The sequence below is a fragment of the Hemicordylus capensis genome, chromosome 2 (genome assembly GCF_027244095.1).
Source record: "Hemicordylus capensis ecotype Gifberg chromosome 2, rHemCap1.1.pri, whole genome shotgun sequence".
NCBI lineage: Eukaryota > Metazoa > Chordata > Lepidosauria > Squamata > Cordylidae > Hemicordylus > Hemicordylus capensis.
In genome coordinates, this window is record NC_069658.1 from 298129062 (window position 1) to 298151411 (window position 22350).

Genomic DNA, 22350 nt, shown 5'->3' on the forward strand with positions numbered 1-22350 from the left:
CACCAATGGTAACTGAACCAATAAAAGGTATCACATTCCCTCTTTGGAGAGCTAATGATAGAATCAATCTGACACTTGGAAGTGGCTCCATCATGTCATGCAGTCAGTCCAAATCCTGCCCCAGCACTGGATATCCAATTTCCTAAGAATCACCAGCAGATACCTAGGGATTTCCCCCCAAAGCTTCTAAGGGAAAATATATTCCGTAGTCTTTCTAGAAAGTACAGGGCACTTCCACATGTAGATCTTCCCCATCATGAGCGTAGGGGGTGGCAAATTTGTGAACACTGATCATGGGATCATTTATGCCACATGTAAATGTGCTGGCATCTGACCATGTGGTCAAAAAGACACATGTGACTTTCACCCACACATGAGGGTGAATACAGATGTTTACTTCAGATCATCTACGGAGGGGAAATGTGTGTGAAGTGTCTGAAATATCTTGCCCAAACTGCCTCTAGAGTTAGGAAAGTCTCTCATTTTCTGCTTCTCCTAATACCCCTCCTTATAGTCTAAACTGATCGCTTCTTGCCCTGATGGTGATGAACAGTTGTTGTTCTCCTTCCCAGTCTTGCCTGTCATATTTGAGGAGGAATCCAGAGAGGCATCCTGCCAGAAGGGAAAGGGGTTCTGGTGCAGAGAGTGAAGACACAACTTTGGATGGGGCTGCTCTGGAAGGGGTAATGGGAAAGTCAGCAGCAACAGGAGGAGGCAGCTGTGTGCGCTTTGCTCTCTGTTATGGCTCTTATGGTAATGCTGAAAGGAGAGAGAGAGAGAGAGAGAGCGAGAGAGAGAGAGTGAGTTTGTTGCAGGGTTACTGTCGGTCATTGCAAATTGCAAACGTCAGAGGCCAAACGGAGGGAGTAGAGAAGATAGAACAACACCCATACGAGTGTGTTCAGTGAGTCTCTTTAATGCTCAGCCTTGTGAAGCCTGCGGTTGGCTTAAACACACTTGGCTATTTAGAGGAAGCAAAACAACCCCCTGCTAAACCACAGCCTGATCCTTGCAGGGCTATGAAATGTATCCCTCCATCTCCATCCTCCTCCTCCTCCCCTCCTTCCCTGCCCAGTGCAATGAATCCCAGAGCTTTTATCCATTCACATCTTGATAGATTAGCAGAGACAGGCTTGAGACTGCATGTGTGTGACCAGCATGAATGCCAAGCGGAATGTACACAATCTAGAGCTGCGGATTAAAGTCTTTGGGCCATTATTGCTGTAAACAAAGTCTTTCCTCCTCCAGAAACCAAAGGAGAATGGAGGTCTTTAAAGCCAATTGGCTTTGGACAAGAAAAGACTCCCCCCACCCCAATTTCTGTAGAAATTCAGACACAGCTGCAAAAAAGAGAAACGTGACTGGCTAGACTACAGTTTGATCTTGTGGAAAACCTTCCTAATCTCCTCCCTCTTTTATAGTATTATGAGGGATCTTAGCTGACTGTAAGACTGAAAGTCATGGTGAGTTATGTGTCTGACATTTTTAATTGCAAAATGGTAAAATGGAGAGGAAGGGACCAATAGGTAGAGATTTAACAGGGGGCAGCCGGTACTGATGTGCACTAGGTAGAGATAAAAGAACAGAGATGGGCCTCAGTGGAAAAAGAGGATTCTTTTTGCCTCCCTCTAAGAGCCTTTGAAAATGTTCTCTGGACCCCTTAAATATCCTCTCCAGTCATGAGATCTATAAACTTGCCCTGTATTTTTGAAATGGAAGCAAGCAGTTGCTGGAATCCAGGGGGCTGTCTTGGAGTTATGCATGATTACAATTATGCAGTACACAACAGAGCCTGACTTAGCCTACGTAGCTCTGTCCCTTATGCACTCTCTAACATGCTTGTTCTTAAATGGGTAACTGGCACAATTGCATAGTCCTGTGCTATGAAGAGACTTCTTAATTCCAGAAACACCATTCTTGCAGCAGCATTGAACAGCAAGCATATTTCTAAGCCAGCCTGAGAGCAGCTGACAATAGAGGATTATGATTAGGTGCCTTATTTCATTTGGTTCATCCCTTTGTGCTGAGCCAGCATACTCAGCAGAACAGATGAAACAGCTCTAAATGTACCTCTTTTGAGTTTCCAAATGTTGGCAGGTTTGGGACTCAGACATGCTGAAAAGTGGCCAAATGTGGAGAGCTCATATGTTGCCCTTGGACCAGGCAGGCCTGAGTCCAAATCTCTGCTCCACTGTGAAGTTCAGTAGGTGGCCAGGGGAATGTCACTGTTTCTCAGCCAAAACTACTTCACAGGGTTGTTGTGAAGAGGATCTAGGATAACCCCATGCGTGCTACCCTAAGCTGCTGAAAAGAAGATGAGAATACACATGTGACAAATCAGTTAATAAAACTCTGGGCTATTATTTGCACACTCTCTTCCTCTCTCTCTTTCTCTCTCTTTCTCTCTCTTTCATACAATTTTTGTTCTGCCCTTTGGCAGACATACTCTCAAGGTGGCTAACAATATTCCCTGATAACTGGGCACAGAGGCACTTTCTAAAGTGGCAGCTTCCCTTTTATTTGGCAGGGGTGGGGAGCAACTATTCCTATTGAGCCCAGCATAGCATCTCTCCAGGGGCTGTTGCTGGTTTCCTTTGTGGGTTTTTGGATTGTGAGTGCTTTGAGGCAGGGAACCTTTTTGCCACGAAACCACTTTGAACAAATAATTATGACAATATAAATATCCAAGAATATTGATATCGGTCAAAAATAAGCACAGCAGTTAGAAAAACACAGCAGCCAGATTAAATCAGACAACATGTTGAAAAGGCAGCAGTGTCAAATCTATCTATCTACTGCCTAGCTCCAAAGGCTCTTGGTGGTTGAAGCTCTTTGTATCAAACCCTCTGACCATTATAATTCGTACATGTCAAATACCTGTTGTTAAGATGGGCAGGATGTGAATGGAGAGTGGGCTTGTGTTTTGCAAGTACCCTTGGAAGGAGCAGGGTGTCCCTTTACGCTTTGTTCATAGAGGTCCATGTGCACACATGTGCATGCACACACACACACACACACACACACACACACACACACACACACACGAGAGGCACCTGGGAAATCTCTGTTAATGGGGTCTAGACCACCCAGGATCAGGGGTGGAGGACAGGAGCTCATTGCAGCGATGTCCCAAAGTGCATCACTTTAGTTGTTTTCATAAGACAGAATGCACTTACAGCGGAGAAAGGAAGGAGTAGCACTTGGGGATCTGTGTTGTGCTCCTACTGATGCAGGCCTTGGAAAACTCAAAGCTGCTTCTGTTTGCACAGCTCTGCTTGTTCACTTGCCTCACTCTATCCTAGTTCCTGTCCTATATATGCTGGAATATGCATATGTTTTTCAGAGGAGGAACTGAGGCTGAAACATGGAGGCTTACCCAGTGGTCAAATATACTGCTAAGCAGAGATTGGGGCCTAAATTTAAGAGAATGTCTTCTTTGCCATGAGCCCCATCGTCCATTGAGATGATCTGGAGAGGTTTGACTGCGGTTGCCACCAGCTCGTCTGCTGGCTCCACAGGGATGGGCCTTCTCTGCTGCCGCCCTGAGACCCTGGAATGTGCTCCCTGCATTCCAGGGAGAATGCAGAGCCTCCCCATAAGAGCCTCCCCATCTCTGGCAATTTCTTAAAACTCTTTAAAGACACATTTATTCACTCAAGCTTTTTAACTAGACCTGTGGTTTTACATTGTTTAAACTGTTAAGGTTTTAATTTCTGTTTTAATTTCTGTTGCTGTAAACAGCTCAGAGATGGAAGTTTTGGGCAGTGCACTAGATAGAAAGATTTTCCCTGGTCCAGACTCAATCCTGTGGCTGCTGGGCCATGCTGATTCTTGGTTGCATACTTCCTCTGTATGAAAACAATGGCATTTGCATGTTAAGTGTTTCTGAGATTCTTGGAATTTCTGAAGCTTGATGTTCCAGTGAATTGATGCAAGGACCTTCTTAGAAAGCACACTGTTGATGTTCCAATCTGGCTTGCACATAATGTGAACAAATAGCTCTGTATTATATTTGTGCAATCTGTGTAGTGAGGAGAACATATGTTTGTGAGATAGTTTCTCAAGGAGATTGGTAGGATAACTGTAGAAAGTAGTTGTCAGCATATCCACAGTTTAAAAGGTTGATAGGTTGATTTTATTAATGGTGACACAGCATTGCCCTTTAGTGCTCGAAACATCCCTTGGAGCTTTCTCAGACAGAAGGCTTTACTGTGAGCTTTACTGTGAGTTTGGGGTATAAGGGATACTCCAATGCAAAAAGTGGATTTTTTTTAACCCCGAATATAAATCAGGCTAGGCTGTAATACACAGGGAAAAACCTGAATTGTGTATGGCGTGCCCTCTGATATGTCGCACGGACTTCAGGGTAAATCTGTCCAATATGTGAAAACACACCCTCCATTCCAGTGGAGATGTGAGCTAAAAGCCCCACCTGGAAATATTCCTGGAGTGACAAGCAGCTAATTTTTTTATTTTTTTTTTGCATAGCTTGCTGCATGCTCCTGTGAATGCTTACTCTGAAATGCAGCATTACACTGATGCGTAGTAATTTTTCTGCCCTTTTATTATTTAGCTGGAGAACAAGACGACTCTTTTAACCTCAGAAGCCAGAAAGCAACCCTGTGATAATATAGCAGAGACTGCACTGTAACACAGCTGACGTGCTTCACCCCAGTGTTGGCTGAATTTCAGCTGCAGATGAAAGGAACCTATTCATTGATAAATTGTTGGAAGCAGGCGTCAGCAAATGAAAATACTAATTTTAAAAAAATAAACGGCAATGTTATTTCTTGTTTTAATTATGACGTGCTTCTTTGAGAATCTCAGATCCAAGGAAGCATTTGATCATTGGTGGGAAAGTGATTAATCACTCACATGCAGTCAATACCCAGAATTCCCTTTGGCCTCAGTGATGACTTAGACAGAGCAAGGAAAGTGGCATAAGATCTCACATATGTCTACTACTGACCTATGTGCCTTTTGAATGTTATCCTTTGCCTCATGTTCATGTTTCTTCAGCAAGACAGCTCTGATTTGTGCCAGATGGGTATGGAAATATGAGATGAATAACAGCTGACCCTTTATTGTCAAGCACACTCATGATCTGCAGACTTGTACTGTTATTTTTGTCCCTCCTTCCTCTCCCTTTCTATCCCAATTTAAGGACCATCTTTTCCAAAATCTTTGAAATAAGGCCGGTTTTATCACTGGCTGAAATGGTAGCTTCCAAGCTAACTAGGACAGTGTAAACATACACAAAGAGATTCTATGTTTCTGTCTGTCTGTTCATCTGACTTCTTTCCCTGCAGTTCTTCATGCACACCTCCTTTCCAACTGTTTTCCTCAGCACTTTGTACAGTGGTCTATGTTCATCGTAGTTTGACCCTAGTAAGCACTTCAGTCTCAGTCCAGCACAGACTGGGATTAAGTACATTGACATCAACAGGCTTAAGCATGTCTAACTTTGTGCTAGATTGTGGCAATGGAGTCTAAAGAAGAGATGTGCATATCAAAGCACTTGGAACTTTGCAGTAGACAAGTGGCAGAGAGTTCAGATTAGCTATTGCTCTCCAGCATGTGTTCCATGCCAGTTTGGAAATGTGTCTCCTATTATATGTTTACCATAGCAAGCACCTGTGGGACACTAATGTACCCAGGCTGCTGTGTAAAGTGTGAAGCAGTTAGGAACATAGGAAGCTGCCATATACCGAGTCAGACCATTGGTCTATCTAGCTCAGTATTGTCTTCACAGACTGGCAGTGGCTTCTCCAAGGTTGCAGGCAGGAATCTCTCTCAGCCCTATCTTGGAGATGCCAGGGAGGGAACTTGGAGCCTTCTGCTCTTCCCAGAGCAGCTCCATCCCCTGACGGGAATATCTTACAGTGCTCACACTTCTAGTCTCCCATTCATATGCAATCAGGGTGGACCTGCTTAGCTAAGGGGACAAGTCATGCTTGCTACTACAAGACCAGCTCTCCTCACCATTAGTTCTTACTATTGGATCAAAGTGGGTAGAGATGATTGGATTAACACATTTATTTTTAAATGTATGTCCCACCAGATGGCACAATGGAGCCCTTAGACTGGCTAACAACAATATTAAAACCACCATAGGAACATAGGAAGCTGACTTATAGTGAGTCAGACCATTGGTCTATCTAGCTCAGTATTGTCTACACAGACTGGCAGCGGCTCCTCCAAGGTTGCAGGCAGGAATCTCTCTCAGCTCTACCTGGAGATGCTGTCAGGGATTGACCTTGGGAGCTTCTGCATGCAAAGTAGATGCTCTACCACCACACTACAGCCTCACCCCCTACACAGATTGTACAATAAAACATAATTAAATACATTTTAAAACACAATCTAAAAGCATGAGGGCATTAAGGACAGATTTGAAGCAGCATAACTTGGTAACTACTAGCAGTAATTCAGAAATACGGAATTTACCCTTAAACAAAAAAAGGGGAGTGATTTGAACATCTCCGTGGAGGGAATTCCATAAGGTGGTTGCTACTCCTGAGAGTTCCTTGTTTATGCTAATCTAATATTGAGAAAGGATGGGGCTCGGAACAGGGCATCCTCTCGAGATCTACATGTTCGAGGGGAGCGGTTTGTGTGGGAGAAAGCACTTCCTAAGGTACTGGGCCAATTTAGAGCTTTAAAGATCAATCTCTAACAAACCTAAGTCTGAATTGTCCCCAGAAATTAATTGAGAGCTAGAAAGAGCCAATCCAGTTCTTTCAATATCGATGCTCTATGTTGCTAATGATGCTCGTAAGTGGGCTGCTACATTTTGAACTAACTGAAGTTTCCAATCAGTTTTCAAAGGTAGCACCAGAGAGCCTAGAGGTTGCCAAGCCATGTACCACTGTGCCAGAGCAGCTGCAACTGATGTACAGCCCTAGCCTGATAAAAGGCATACCTGGCCACAGCTGCCCACCTTAGATTCCAGGAGTAATGCCAGATCCAGAATCATTTCTAACTTGCACGTCTGGTCTTTCAAGCAGAATACAACCCCATCCAGCACAAGAGAACTGCCAACACTCCGCTCAGTTGAGTCTCCTCCAGCCTTAAAATCTGGACTGAGTTTCAGTTTGGAGGCCCTCATCACTAACCCCAGATAGGGCTTCCGCTGCCATACCTGGCTCTGCTTTAAAAAAAAGAAGGGGAGAGGAGGAGTGTCACTATGGCACTTTATCCCAAATCTCCAGAATATCCCTTGCAGTGGTTTCACATAAATATTTAAAAGCACAGCAGGCATGCTTGAACTTTGTAGAACCCTATAGGATAGATCCCATAGCACAGAGCCAGCCCTCTGGAGACCCATCATGTCCACCTCAGCAGAACCTTCCCTGCTCTGGGATCCTAGGATGAAGCGTGGTGTATAAATGCAAATAATAAATAAAATTCTTCTGGGTCTCACCCAAACTATTTTGGAGACTATCTGCATTGCAGAAACTGTTGCTGTATCTGCTTTTCACACAAGCAAGAGTGGGAGAAGATGCCAGATAAACATTTGATATGCAATTCACACTGGCCCAGTCAGCTTTAGTTGATTGATCTCTCGATTAAATAGATTAAAGCTTGCAGCACCAGGGATTACACTGCGGAGTAAATGCTGGCTTTTCACTGAGGTCCGAATCTGGCCTGCAGTGTCTTTAGACACACAGCTTAGCTGTATGAGGAATCACTCTTACAACTCAAAATGAATATAGGTGAAGGTCACACAAGATGGGAGTAAACTTTGTTTGAACTTCCTCCTATTCAAGACATCCAAGCATTCCATAAGTGTTGTCAGTTGACAGGAAGAGATGGCTGGCTTGTATATGTAAACTAGAAAAGTGTGCAACCTGGCAGGCTAAGAACCATCTACTCACGTCTCCCCCCACCCCCAGCCTTGAATCAATCAGGAAGCTGTATTTCAACAAAATTATGTACTTTTACTCCTTCTTGCTTCCTGTGGAATGTTAATGGACTGGTGCTGATGGAGCATGTGAGAGAAACCATGCAAAATGTCTCTTGCTATATCAGCTGCAGAGCGCGTGCATGGATTTTATTTCCTCAAGTGGAACAAAACAAAAATAGGGGGTAAGTATGCAGAACAAGCAGTGTGGATTATACAAGGTTATTAAATATCTTTTGCATTCCCCTTGAAAATATCAACAATTCATGGCAAGGTGACCATAGCAGGAACAGCAACGGAGCATGTGGAAAATGACAGTGTGTAAAAGGTGTGTTTGGTATTTCCTTCATCTTAGACCACATGCCTTTTATTACAACACACATTCTCTCCCCCCACCCTTGATCAAATGACTTGTCTCTACAATCCACATAACTTCCACAGAAAGAGCTGTACAGTATTCTTAAGTATACACACAGAGCTCTGTTTTCAATCAGTCACCTTGACCAGAACAAATAACTGTGAGCTGAGGTAGGCCCCAAACAGTTTCTTCTTCTTCTTCCTTTGCACAATTGAAATGCAAGCTGTAGGAGCTGCACTGCCTCCTGTGAAAGTTTGGTTGGAGTGAATAAAAGTGGGAAGCTCTGTGCATCATTTCTCCTGATGAAGGGATACTTGCTCAAGTATGGAAAATGGTTTCAGACTTTACTGAAGTGGAGTTAATCAGTGCATGCATGTCAGAACGCAGCTCAGGAACCTTTGAAACCCAAAGCCAAAATGAGATGTTAATTCAGACACGAGTCTTCCAAATTCAGAAGGATCATCCTAAGGCAGTGTTCTCAAATAACAGGATGTGCTGAAGTGAATGTGCTGTAGTTTCAAAGTGGACTTGTAGACATGCCAGGTGTTGCTGGACCCCAGAGCCAAATTTAGACCTCAATCTGCTGCCCATCAGCTTTTGTGGTGGCAGGAAGGGGACAATTCTGAACGATCCAGATGCAAATCTGCTATATCTTCAGTCATCCATGTTGTTGGGGGTATGGCCACTAATTAGTAGTCCAGCTTGGTTCAAGGCTATATAAGGAGCAGCATAGAAGATAATGGTGCTAGAAAACGTGATTCATTCATCTGGAGCAGGAAATCTTCCTAGTGGAGGAGCTGGTGAAGAGAAGCCAATATTTTTAGCTCCTGCCACACTGAGCCTTGCATTACGCTGATTAGCCTATATTTGTCTATGTGAGGAAGTTAAAAATAAAGCTCGTGGAAAGCTGCAGCCCAGTAATAAACACTCTATTTGATATGGAGGTTTGGGGATGGTAAAAGTTTCAACAATGTTCTCCCTCTGTATCCTTTGGCTTTGGCTCTAGGATCCATTGCTAAGCAAAAGTGATATATTTCCTCCTGCCAGCAATCTTTTGGAAAGGAGACTGTTGTAAATCTAAAGAACACATAGTTGTGAAATGGTTTTCCAAGAGAATTCTTTTGCAAACATGTGGTGCAATCTTGGAAAAGGCTTTCAAACACTCAAGTAATCCTCTTGGGTGATACAAGCAATATCAAAGCATGTAGCAACATGTGCACTCAGCAAGGACTCTTTGAGCCAAGCTAGAGAGCTTTGTAGTTTTAGCGCATCAAGATGAATGATTAAACCTGACTTCTGACTGTCAATGTTTGTGTTTCCCATATTCAGGCTTTCACTCTGTTGGTACATGCTGGTGGGATACCCATAAAGAGATTATCCAGGAATGGTGGATCACTTGCTTCCTGCGGATGAATCTTTCTCATCCACAAGGCCTCCTACTGGATACTTTGGGGACATGACAGCAATTGGGAGGTCCTACCAGATGCTGCCCTCTCCCTTGTCTGAAGATGATAGCGATTCCTCCAGTTTCTGCTCTTGTTCCAGCCCCGATTCCCAAGTTCTTGGTTCAAGCTATGGGAGCTCATCGAGTGCCGAGAGTCAGGACAGTATCTTGGACTACTTGTTGTCCCAGACATCCTTGGGGAATGGCCATGCCTCTTGGTGGGACAAAAGGAGACTTCAGCCCATTGTGAAGGAGGAACATTTTAGGATGCCTGAATTCATGGTGGAGATGGAAGATTCTGAACCATTTCAGCCTACCCTTGAGGAGATCGAGGAATTTCTGGAAGAGAACATGGAGGCAGACCTCAAGGAAGGGCATAAATGTGAGACCAAAGACATGAGAGCTTGTAGCCAGATTACAATGGCTTCCATACAGCAAAGAGACCATCTGGTGCCCAGTGTTAGTTTAAAGGACAGTAAAAGTGAACAATCAAGCAGCACAATGGAAAGTAGCCATGCATCAAACGGAGCACTGTCTCTTGATGGAGGAATACCAGTCATGCTCCAAATCCAGCCAGTACAAGTTAAACAAGCGCCAGACATGAGCCCTAGTTCACAAGGACCAGTGCAAGAGAACATTAAAATTGCACAGCTCCTGGTCAACATTCAAGGGCAAACATTTGCACTTGTGCCACAGATTGTCCAGTCATCCAGCTTGAACTCATCCTCCAAATTTGTCCGCATAGCCCCAGTTCCAATCGCTGCAAAGCCTATTGGGCCAGGAGGTACGATCCAGGGTCAAACGGGGGTCCTCATGGGTCAAAAGTTTCAAAAAAACCCTGCAGCAGAACTCATTAAAATGCACAAATGTACTTTCCCTGGATGTACCAAGATGTACACCAAAAGCAGCCATTTGAAAGCTCACCTGAGAAGGCACACAGGAGAAAAGCCTTTTGCATGTACTTGGCCCGGTTGTGGATGGAGGTTAGTATTGTGATGTGGTGGCAAACTGTGTTCCATAAGCTACTGTTCATTCCACATCATTTATCAGTTGTGAACAAAGTACGTGTATAGGAGGGACCATCACACAATGAAAGAGCACATGCTTTCTATGCAGAAGGGCTCAGGTTCCGTCCCTGGCTTCTCCATGAAGGACTGGGAAAGAGCCACCTGGAGAACTGCTGCTGGTCCGTGTTGACAGTACTGACCTAGATGGGCCTAATTCAGTATAAGGCAGCATCATATGTTCATCTACACATTATTCTCTAGATCTCTGCTCATTATTAGCGTTTTAGCACTTTCTCTTAAAATTAGCTACTTCTAGGAACATTGGTGAATATAATGTATTGGCATTTGATGGTAGAAGGTCTTTTAAAACATTAATAAGTGGTATCTTACTCCATAAGCTTATTGGAGCAGAGATTGCCATTTGTACACTATTGGTCCAACGATCTCTGTGTTGCTTCTGGCAGTGCAGGGGAACTGAGGCCAGGACTCATTGTCCCGGCCTCCAGAGATCCCACCATGCACGGTGTGACGTGCACAATGCATTGGGGGATTCCCCCAAGAGACAGGCACTCTAGGAACCCACCTCTACATGTGGACAGGCTGGACATAGCCTGTACTCGCTCCCTTAACCTCAGCTAGCAGATGAACTAAAACGTTGGGCTAGGTGGTACTGGCCTGCCAGGATCAGGCCTGATCTCATGTGCAGCCTAACCCAGGCTGGGTGTCCCTAGCTGGGTGTCCCTAGCCTGGTTGAGGCTGTCCATGAGAACAGCCTCATTCTCTCTCACTACATTTTGTTCTTGGGTCTGAATACTGTGTATGAAATATCTATATCTGTGCCTCTTATCTAGAAATGAAATGGGGTGGGGGGAATGTCCCTGAACCGCTGAGTGTTGCTGGCTCTAAGTAAACAAGACTATATGCAGAATAACTGGTGCTTAATTGCCAACTGGCTTCCTCTGGAATATCAGGTGTGGGTTACCCTTGTGAGCATGACATTTCATTGGGCATTCTACTTAGCCTAGTAATGACAGTTTTTGTATTTTTGACTAGCAAAATTTGCGGTATTTTCCCAGTTCAAAATATATGCAGTTGCCTTATATATTTTCTTATATAAGTTGCCTTATATATTTGATAGTCAGAACTTTGGTCCATCTAGGTCAGTATTATCTATAGTGATTGGCAGCTGCTCACTGGAGTTTCAGAGAAGAAGAGTCTTTCCCAGCCCTACCTGGAGATGCCAGAGATTGACCCGGCGACATCTTGAATGCAAAGCAAGTGCTTTACCACAGAGCTATGACCCCCTACTTTATCATACTTCTTCAGTTTGATTAATGTGAGGCATAGCCTTTTCTTGCCTGTGTTTTTGATGGCAATATTTTACAATTAACTGCAAGGTTTGCCTCCTCATGGTTTCCTGTGGTGCAGCAGGGAAACGCTTGACTAACAAGCAGAAGGTTGCTGGTTTGAATCCCCACTGGTATCAGGCAGCAGCGATATAGGAAGATGCTGAAAGGCATCATCTCACACTGCGTGGGAGGAGGCAATGGTAAACCCCTCCTGTATTCTACCAAAGACAACCACAGGGCTTTGTGGTTGCCAGGAGTCGAAATCGACTTGACGGCACACTTTACTTTTACCTCCAGATGCTGATGAACTACAGCTCCCAGCATCCCCAGCCACTGGAAGTTGTACAAGTTGGGAGTTGTAGTTCAGCAACATCTGGAGGACCTTATGTTAAGAACCAATTACACAGATAATAGCATTTACAGGTGAATATAAGTATTTGCACTCCATAGCTATGAAATATATTGTCAAAATTGTCATGGAAAAATTGTGTGAGGTGGGCAAGAGGAAATTATGACTGAAGTTCAGATTTGTTTTTAAAATGCTGATAAGAAATTTATTTAAAGCATTGGAATTCTCTGGCCAATTGACTGTGAATCTGACAAGCCCAAGTCAGGCCTATAGGTGACTCCATCCTCTTGTTTTACCCATTCTTTCATCTAAGAATGTATTTTATTACAGCCATGAACATGTGTTATGTTCCTAATTTCCAGAGAGTCAAAGCTAAGCATGGATAGCATGTGTGAAAGTGTCAAGAGGGCAATGGGTGAGCAAGTAATAGGCTGTATGGAGAGGACTGAATTATCTTAGGTATGCTATAGAATGAGGCCTAAGTCAAAGGTTACTATACATCTGCATGAGGTTTTCTTAGAAGGTGGATGAGATACTAAAACAAACAAACAAACAAACAAACAAACAAATCAGTGCATCTGATCACCACAATCTACGCACAGGGGTTGCTAGAATGTGATGATCTCCTTTCAATCTACAATCTAAGGGGCAATGTTTAAGGGCTCTGGCATTTGGACTGTAAAAGGAGAGGAACTTGCATTTTCCTACTGCCTGGTTTTCCACTTCTGATGTTACCATATCATGGTGAAACTCTGCAGTGTTAAGAGAGCAGGTCTTGTGGTAGCAAGCATGACTTGTCCCCTGAGGTAAGCAGGGTCCACCCTGGTTGCATATGAAAGGGAGACTAGAAGTGTGAGCACTGTAAGATATTCCTCTTATGGGATGGAGCCGCTCTGGGAAGAGCATCTATGTTCCAAGTTCCTTCTCTGGCATCTCCAAGACAGGGCTGAGAGAGATTCCTGCCTCAGCCTTGGAGAAGCTGCTGCTAGCCTGTGCAGACAATACTGAGCTAGATGGACCTATGGTCTGATGTTTCTGTTCCCTAGAAAAAGACCTGGAATATCTAAGAGTGCTTCTGTATGAAAAGTGGAGTGCTTTAGACTACACTAAAGTTCTCGACAATTCCAAACATGATGGCAGTACACATATCACAGAAGTGAAGGCATGTCCCTAGTTATGTAGAAATTTAAAATACGGGTAGCCTGCCCATCATGGGCAGAATGACAAAGTATGCTATACCTCTGTGTTGGATTAGTGGGATGGGGAATCTGCTTGTATTTTGCATGGACAGGCAGCCCTTGTTATCTGTGGGGATCAGGTTCTCACCTATAAGCATGGATAGCGAGACGTTGAGTGAATGAGAACTGGGGGATTAGGTTCCTGGAGGGTGCAAAAAAACAAAACAAAAAACCAGCAGAAAAGAGAGTAAGGAAGTAACGTACCATGCTCCAGGCCTCCAGCTGTCCAGCAATGCCCCCCCCCTTCTGTAGATTTTCCACAAAAAATCATGGGATTTTTTCTCTTTTAAAAGGAAAGAACAACAAGATGACTCCATTCAGAAAAATGGTGGCTAGAAATTACCTCAGAGGTCATTTCCAGGCACCTCGGAACTGCAGATAGACAAATTTTAACTATTTTTTGATAACAAGGCAAGGTGTATATCCTAACCATGGATATGCAAAACTGGGCTGCCAGGACCGCAGATAACAAGGGCCACCTGTATGGCTGTTTGCATGATTGTATGAGCATAGGCTAAGTCAAATACAGTCCATCAACCATCTATGGTGGCCCAAGGGCTTGATAGACTTTGGGGCTATTCTCACGATTAGCAAAAATTGGGCTAGGAGAGCCTAGCCCAATTTTTGCTAATCGTAAGAACCACCAGGCTCGGCTGCGAGCCCGGTGGTTCTTGAGCAGCTAACCTGCTCAAGTTGCCCGCCCCTTAGCCCGGGTTTGTGGAGTGAGTGCTCCACAAACCCGGGCTATTGGATCGTGAGTAGCCACGGCTCCGTGGCGTGGCTACTCATGAGGAGACTCCCAGAGGGGAGGCAAAAAGCCACCTCCCGGCTCCGGGGGTCTTGCCATCATGCCCTGCGCGCTCGCACAGGGCATGTTGGACCTTGCCGGAGCCAATTGGCCCCGCTCCCCCTAGCCCCCACCGGCTCCGTCACGGAGCCGGCAATCGTGTGGGTGGCCGATACGGATGCCCAGGGCTCCTGCAGAGATAGCCCACTCTCTCCGCAGTATCGGCAAAAGCGGGTCTCACCGATCGTGAGACCCGCCTCTTTGTGTTTTTGATGCTTGCCTGTCTTCAGAAACAGAGGGGTACCAAGCACCTCCTAGGCCATGATACATGGCTGGTGAGCTGTGTTGTTTGGTGGGCCTCAGGCTCTATCGGCCTGGTATAGGTGGAACTGTGATGTGAATCTGAAAGGTGTGGTGCTTCAGAATATTATTCACCAGAGTGCTTCCACATTCTTTAATCAATAATTGACTGAACATCCTGTGGATCACCATATCTTGAACCTGCAAAATTCAGAGTTTTCATCCTTTGGATTAGTGTTACCTTTTGTGGGCAATTTTGAGCCAATGCATGCATTACCTAAATCAGCTGATATTCATATTTAACTACTTGAATGAGTGGTCAGCACAAAGAGGGGCATTCTGGGAGCATCTTTCAGCTGTGCATTATGTGGGCCTCACCTGACAACCACTGATGAAGAGGAGGAGGCAGCTGAGTCTCCTGCCCCACGCAGCCCTAGATACTGGGGGAACACAAGAGAGGGGCACTTTCGGTAGTTACTGTGGCCTCAAATGTGCAGGAAAGGGGGGCAACATCTGCTTCTTTCTGACTCTGTGACTCAGAGTAGGAGTAGCCTCCCTATTGGCTGCTTCCCTCCCCCCCACTTACAAGCTCATGCACTCAGTGGCACTCCCAACTCCCGTGAGATTTCCAGATCTCACAGAGGGGCAGGCTTGGCTGCATTGCCATGGCAAGAGAAGTCTAACCAGCCATGATGTTCGTAGGCAAGTGGCGGCTCCAAGCATGACTCTCAGACTTTACCTCACCACTTGTACCATTTGGAGGCTTCTCTCCACATATGTTGATTTGACCAGTGGTGGTCAAATGGCTGACAGGTAGGATAGAACCCAGACATGACCAGAATTCTGCTCTTGGAAGCTAACCTGCTCTTGGAAGCTAATCTTCTGCCTGCAATCTTCTGTAATCACCCTTAACAGCTAAATACACATCAGCCAGCTTGGGTAGCACACGAATGACTCTTAGATTAAGGATCAATTAAGAATTAATTACATTGGTTGACATGATGAGGAAAATTACTCAAAGTTGTTCCACTGAAATTAAAAGGACAAGTTAGGCAATGCCCCTTAAGTAATTTTCCTCATCATGTCAGCCATTGCATACAGCAAAGATTTATCATTCGCAACAAACTAGCCTGGAAATTTTGCCAGATCTTTCCTCATGTCTAGATCAGGGCACTTAGGAAATCTTAAAGCCTCAGATCTAATCCCACCTCCATGCTGGTGCAGTTCTGATCTCAATCCAGACCTTTGCCGCTGAGAATTGTTAAAAAAGGGAAGGAGTAGGTGGACAAGCATTTCCCAGAGGCTTGTTTTCTTCAAGTACACCTCTCTTTAGGATAAGTCTGAGATGTTAGCACATGGTGTGTGTTCTTCTTGGACATCAAAGTCAGATCAGCAAGTAGCAAGGGCCAACTGAGCCCAGAATTACTCAGTCTCCTTTTATCAGTGGCGCATATTTACTTTTCAGAAGTTCAGAGAGAAATGGGACCTCACATGACTGGGCTGAGTACATCTGGAGCCTCTGTTCTTTTCCAGTTCTCTTGAGTATCCCCAATGAACATACAAACCCACGATACTTCTGGTATTTTTCCTCTAGTTTTTCCTTTCTTCTTTGTGCCAATAAGGGTTGGATTTCTTTTCTGAGCAGAAGCACTCAAGTTTAAAACTAAAGAAGAAAATCTGTGCAAAGAGCAATGAAAGAAAGAAAAAAAACCCACCTCTGGTGTGAATGGAAACATAACACTTAGCTGTGGGCAGAGGTAAAATGGTTCCTTCTTCTCAATAGTGAAATTGAAATCTACAGTTTCAAGCCACTTCTGCATTCTGATACTGGTTACAGTGAACATAAGAACATCACATAAGAAGCACCTTGGTGGATCAGGCCCAAAGCCTATCTAGTCTAGCACTCTCTTTCCCACACCTATCTAGCACTCTCTTTCCCACAGTGGCCCACCAGATGCCTCTGGGAAGCCTACAACCAGGAGATGAAAGTACGCCCTCTCTTCTGCCATTGCTCCCATGCAACTGGTTTTCAAAAGGACCTGCCTCTAAATCTGGAAGTAGCCTATAGCCATCAAGACTAGCAGCCATCCATAGACCTGTCTATGAATTTGTCTTTTAAAGCCATCCAAGCTGGTAGCCATAACCACATCCCATGGCACAGAGAATTCCATAGATTAATCATGTGTTGTGTGAAGAGATGCCAACCTTTGAAAAACAAAAACCCAAAATGGTACCTGCTTGGGTGCAGTATGTGCATGTGCATTACAACATGCCTAGGTAAGGAGGAAGTGACCATCTAGGTCAGTGTTGTCTACACTGATTGCAGTGACTATCCAGTCTCTTAGTCAGGGATCTTTCCCAATCGTACCTTCACATGCCAGGAACTGAATCTTCTGCATGTAAAGCCTGTGTTCTCAGCTACAGCCCCTCTCCAGAGTGGGCATGGGGTGGAATCAGGGGATGATGCCTAGTAGTTATGGCAGGTCCAAGAGCACAGCCCAGTGCAAAGGTTGCCTATTCACTTAGGGTGCAGTGAATAAAAGTTAAAAATAACAGCTAAGGGGGAAAACAAACCATCTTTGCCCCTTGCTTTTGCAGCAATTTACCTGAAAGCAAGCCCCATGAAATATGAGAAGAATGGAAGAAATGTGAAGATGCCAATAGGTGCATCAAGATCTATTAACAAGTTGGTTTTCCAGTTTGAGCATCCATCTGCTTTTGCAGCGAAAACTACTCAGCATCTAATCAGTAACAGACCAATTGAAGCCAAAATTATGGAAAGTACACCTTTTTCTGGAAAGAGAAAAGAGTTTTCACTCTGCTTGCCTATTTATTTATTTATTTATTTATTTATTTATTTATTTAAAATTCTATGTTTCCTTATCACCAAAGCCTCATACTTTTGTAGAATCTGCAGCATTTGAAGGACTAGTTTACAATTTAACAGTTGAACAAGCCAATAGATTGGGTAGCTACTTTGTTTGAATTTTGTTTATTATTTTGAGAGCTGCCCAGAGAACAATTTGTTATGAAGTGGCCATATAAATAACATTTTTTGATCATCATCATCATCATCATCATCATCATCAAGAGAAGGAAACATCTTCTCAATACTATTACCAATTAGATGTTGAGTAGTTTCCCTCAAGAAAGGAGCCAGATGTTCAAAACACACTGGAAAACCTGATCCCAGTTTCTTTTTGTACCTCTTGGCTTCTCCTTATTGCTTTTCTTCACCTTGTGATATATTATTACTATTATTAACATTGTATATCCCACTCTTCCTCCAACAAGCCCAGAGTGGTGTACTACATACTTAGGTTTCTCCTCACAACAACCCTGTGAAGTAGGTTAGGCTGAGAGAGAAGTGACTGGCCCAGAGTCACACAGCAAGTATCATGGCTGAAAAGGGGTTTGAACTTGGGTCTCCCCGGTCCTAGTCCAGCACTCTAACCACTACACCACGCTGGCTCTCCTCCTCCTGTTTGTAGCATGATTACTTCAGCAGTAGCAGCAATAGTTGTTGGTTCATTTCGTAGACTGGCGAATGTATTATCTACCTTCAGTTGTTCACTTTACAAGTTGTGCTAGTCAAGATGTTGCTTTACTTGCATTACAGCCACTTCCTTATGATGAGCCGCTCCCACACTGTAACATATAAAAACACCATAGCACTGTTCAGACATTTGCCTGTATATATGTAAAGGAGGGAGTGAAATCACAGCCACAGCTCCCATCGCTGTGACCATTTGCATCTATCTATCTATCTATCTATCTATCTATCTATCTATCTATCTATCTATCTATCTATCTATCTATCTATCTATCACAAATAGAAGACTGACAACAGAGTTAGAGGAAACCACATTTAAGTTGAACATTTTGGCTTATCCCTTCATCAGCCATAGATATTGTTTGTTTTGTTTTGAAAACACACCATACAGTTCACAAGGTGGCAATTAAGAATGCTGTGTTAGCAGAGTTGTAGGACAGGTGACAGGGCAAGAATGATAGACAGATGTTGCATATGAATTCTCTGTGTTATCAGCCCATGAGGTGTGAAAGTCTTGAGTCTATACATCCAAAAATGTTCTTGTTTGCCCAGCGTCTCATGATGTGACTGTTGCTCAGTAGGAAATATTTCCATATCGGCGGGCCTATGGTTGCTTGAATAGAGATATGTTTGGCCACAGGTAGTTCCAATTTCTTTGTTAAGATGGTAGACTTGTGGTTCCTGAAACCACAGATAGTCTGTGAATGTTCTGCTTACATATTGCATGTGACAGTCTGGACATTTGCATTCTGTAACATAAATGACATAGGTGGAAGTACAAGTGAGGTGTTTTCTGATGTAATAGACTCCCTTGGTAGCGATTCTGCTAAAGGTGATGGTATCCTTTAGAGAAGTACAAGTAATGCAGCAGCTGGATTGACAGCAGTGTGATCCAGGATTGCTGATCGGTGGTTTTAGTACTGCTCTCACTAACAGCCAGCATAGATTAGGTGGCAGACAGAAAGCAATACATGGAGGCTTGCTGATAGCTTTATACCACCAAGCCCTATATTAGCTTAATATGTAATGGTTATATGTATATGTAATGCTAAGCCATATAATGGTTTACATAACAGCATTAACACAATAAGCATAAAAAACCCCTGTGCAACAAACAACAAAAACACTTTAAAGGCCCGTATAGACATTACATTGCACATGCGTACAAATGTCTGTACACATGTATATGACTTTGTGTGAATGACTGTACATGCATTCACTTTAAAAAATGAATCTGGCTACAGACCCCCTCAAATGCAGCGTGCAGATAGGAGGTGTACTACTTAGGTGTGTTGAACAGAATGTGTGAATAACTGTACATGCATACAGATCTGTACATGTGTACACAGTACACAGATTGGGCATGTGTGAACATAGAGTGTGAGTAGGGCTAAGGGCAAGGTGTTTACATGTTGCACATCTGATAGGCTGTGCTGTCTCGCCTCCCCTCAGAGCAAGATGGTCTATGGTGGCAGTTGCAGGAGGGAGGGAGGGACGGAGGGGCCAGCTCAGTCCAGAAGTCACAGGAATGCACCAGAGCAAAGGAGGCCTTGTTGCTCAAGCAAATCCCAGCTCAGACAGGAAGCGCTGTATAGTGCTTCCTATTTAGAGGGATCCATTTGCCAGCCATGGTGGGTGAGGTGGCCAGTTCTGTCCTTGAAACCTTTTTACTCCTGTGATGGTCCCAGGCTGCCGTCCCTGCAAAGCGGGGTGGGGGGGTGGGGGGTGGGGGGGGCGGCTAAGGTGCTCAGCTCCAGCCCAAGTAATGCCTGACTCTGGAGTATAGTTGAGCCAGTCCTGACTCATTTTCCATTACATTAATAGTTCTCCTTACTGTTCTACCACTATGATACCCTATATGAGAAATTATCAGGATGTTCTGCACAATCAGACAATTCCCCCTGCATGGGAAATATGTCCCTTCCGAAGGCATATTTTTCTGTGATTTCTTAAACCTGTGTGTGAGTCAGCAGAAGTGATGCTGCAGCTCAGAGAAATGAACTCTGTAACAGCATATGTCAGAGCAAATGTCTGCAGTAGTCCACAAATGCCAGCATCATTTAGGCTTGCTGTAATTCAGTTGCACTACATCTCTATGGATGTATTTTAATGTTACAAATATTGTGTGTCTCTGTGTGTGCGTGTGTGTATACCGACTATGTCCTAAGATTAGGAAGAAACAGCAGGCAAAAAGCAAATGGAAGGAGCGGTGGGCTTACCATTAGGAAAGAGATCTGTAGGAGTAGTTGTTGGCTGGCCATAACTAACTCTGAAATTAATTCTGCATTCAAAAAGCCAATTTGGAATCTGCACATACTTGAACTCAAATTTCATGCTGAAATGCAAATATCCAATTCCAGGGTTGGCATTTGACCTATGAAATCGATATTTAATCCCCTTACTTGATATTTTAGGATGTGATACCTGAATTTTTATATAACAGTCCATGGAACGCAAGATGTTAACTATCCCTTCAGAGGCTTACTCATTTATGTGAATTATTTCTTTCTTATTTCACTGAAAATTTAGACAGTGAAATTTAAGAAAAATGTAGTATTGGGTGATGTGCATGCTAGTGTCTTCTACATGCAGATCTAGGAATGTGATCTTGGCCTTTGTTATTGCTATTATTTTTTTGCCTGCAAAAACCACTGGCAGGAATGGGAAAACACTGTTCTAATGCAGTGATTCTTAAATGGGCAACTAGTGGCCCATAGTGTGCTTTCAGGTGGTCTATGGGAGCAAAAATAATAGTGGAAAATGCTGAAGGCCTTTTCCAGAGTGGACACTGACTAATGCCTCATGGAATTTGATTCCTTCTACACTCTGATGCACCTGTACTGAACACATGGGGCAAAGGGAGAGAAGAAGGGTTGCTACAGTAAGTAGCAGTCTGCATATGTTCTGTGTCATTACAAGATGCAAGTCAAGACACTATAGTTTAGAGGTGGCGAATAGCAGTTGTTTGACTGACACTTATGTAAGAGACAGAGAATATGCCAACCTAGCATCCTATTCTTTCACCTAGTGCATTCAGTGTAGCTGTACTGGAAAGCAGGAGTTCATTTTAATTTGCAAGCTTTTCAAATGCCTACCTATGTGGCAGTCATACCATAAGAAAGTACAATATTTTCTTGCTATCATCACCATTCAGGGAACATGTGGGGTGGAACTGCTCTTCATACCACACATTTGCTGACACTGTTAATCCAGACTGCACTATAGGTTTATTATATTACATAAGACACAACAAGAGACAACATTCTCTTTGTATCAGTTAGTACAGTGATCCTGAATGCTGTTTCGCTACAGACTGCTAGCCTGGTTTGTTTATTCTTTGCGGACCACCACATTCCCTTTGCCAGATCAGTAATCCCTAGTATTCCCTGAAAACTGTAAAAGTCAGTTTTAAAAATCTGTGCACAATTTGGATGCTTAAATCTCATTGAAGTACGTTTTCACTGGGACTAGCTGAACCACATAGGTCAATAGGCCTACTACTTGTGTGTCCAGTAAAGGTAAAGTGTGCCATCAAGTTGATTTCAACTCCTGATGCCCACAGAGCCCTGTGGTTTTCTTTGGTAGAATACAGGAGGGGTTTACCATTGCCTCTTCCCACGCAGTGTGAGATGATGCCTTTCAGCATCTTCCTATTAGTGGTGTGCCCGGACCGGTCCAGAGCCATGGAAAAGGCCTCCGGACTGGTCTGGAATTTGGCCAGTCCAACGGTCTGGCAGTGGGGGGGAGTGTCACTTTAAGGGCGGGGGGTAGTACTTACCCCTCCCACCGCTCTTCTCCCTCTGGCGCTCTGGTGCTACGCATGCGCTCGGCGTGGTGCGCACACCTCCGTTGTTGCCGCCGGCGCGTGTGCATGATGTATGCGGCGTGCGCGCGCCGGCGGTGACAATGGGTGTGCGCATGCCGTGCCAGGCGCATGCGTAGCGCCAGCTTATACTTACTTCAGAACTTTGCAGCCAACGATGGGGGCAGGGGCGGCAGGAAGGAACCCTGCTGCCCCAAAAACGTTTGTTTAAAGACGAGTGCCGGAGAGGGAAGAGTGGC

General features: G+C 44.2%; 1 protein-coding gene across 3 annotated transcripts in view; it reads left to right on the forward strand.

Annotated features, from left to right (window-relative positions):
* The window catches only part of KLF15 (KLF transcription factor 15), a 30732-nt gene that overhangs the window by 1392 nt on the left and 6990 nt on the right, over window positions 1-22350 (forward strand). The window contains exons 1-2 of one of the 3 annotated variants that reach the window (XM_053296163.1): window positions 7360-8088; window positions 9591-10688. In XM_053296163.1, the coding sequence (XP_053152138.1) occupies window positions 9646-10688 (1043 nt within the window). In that variant the 5' untranslated portion in view covers window positions 7360-8088; window positions 9591-9645. Of the gene's footprint in view, window positions 1-4573; window positions 4800-7359; window positions 8089-9590; window positions 10689-22350 lie in introns of those variants that run through there. The other 2 variants (XR_008316156.1, XM_053296162.1) reach the window with 2 other exon arrangements.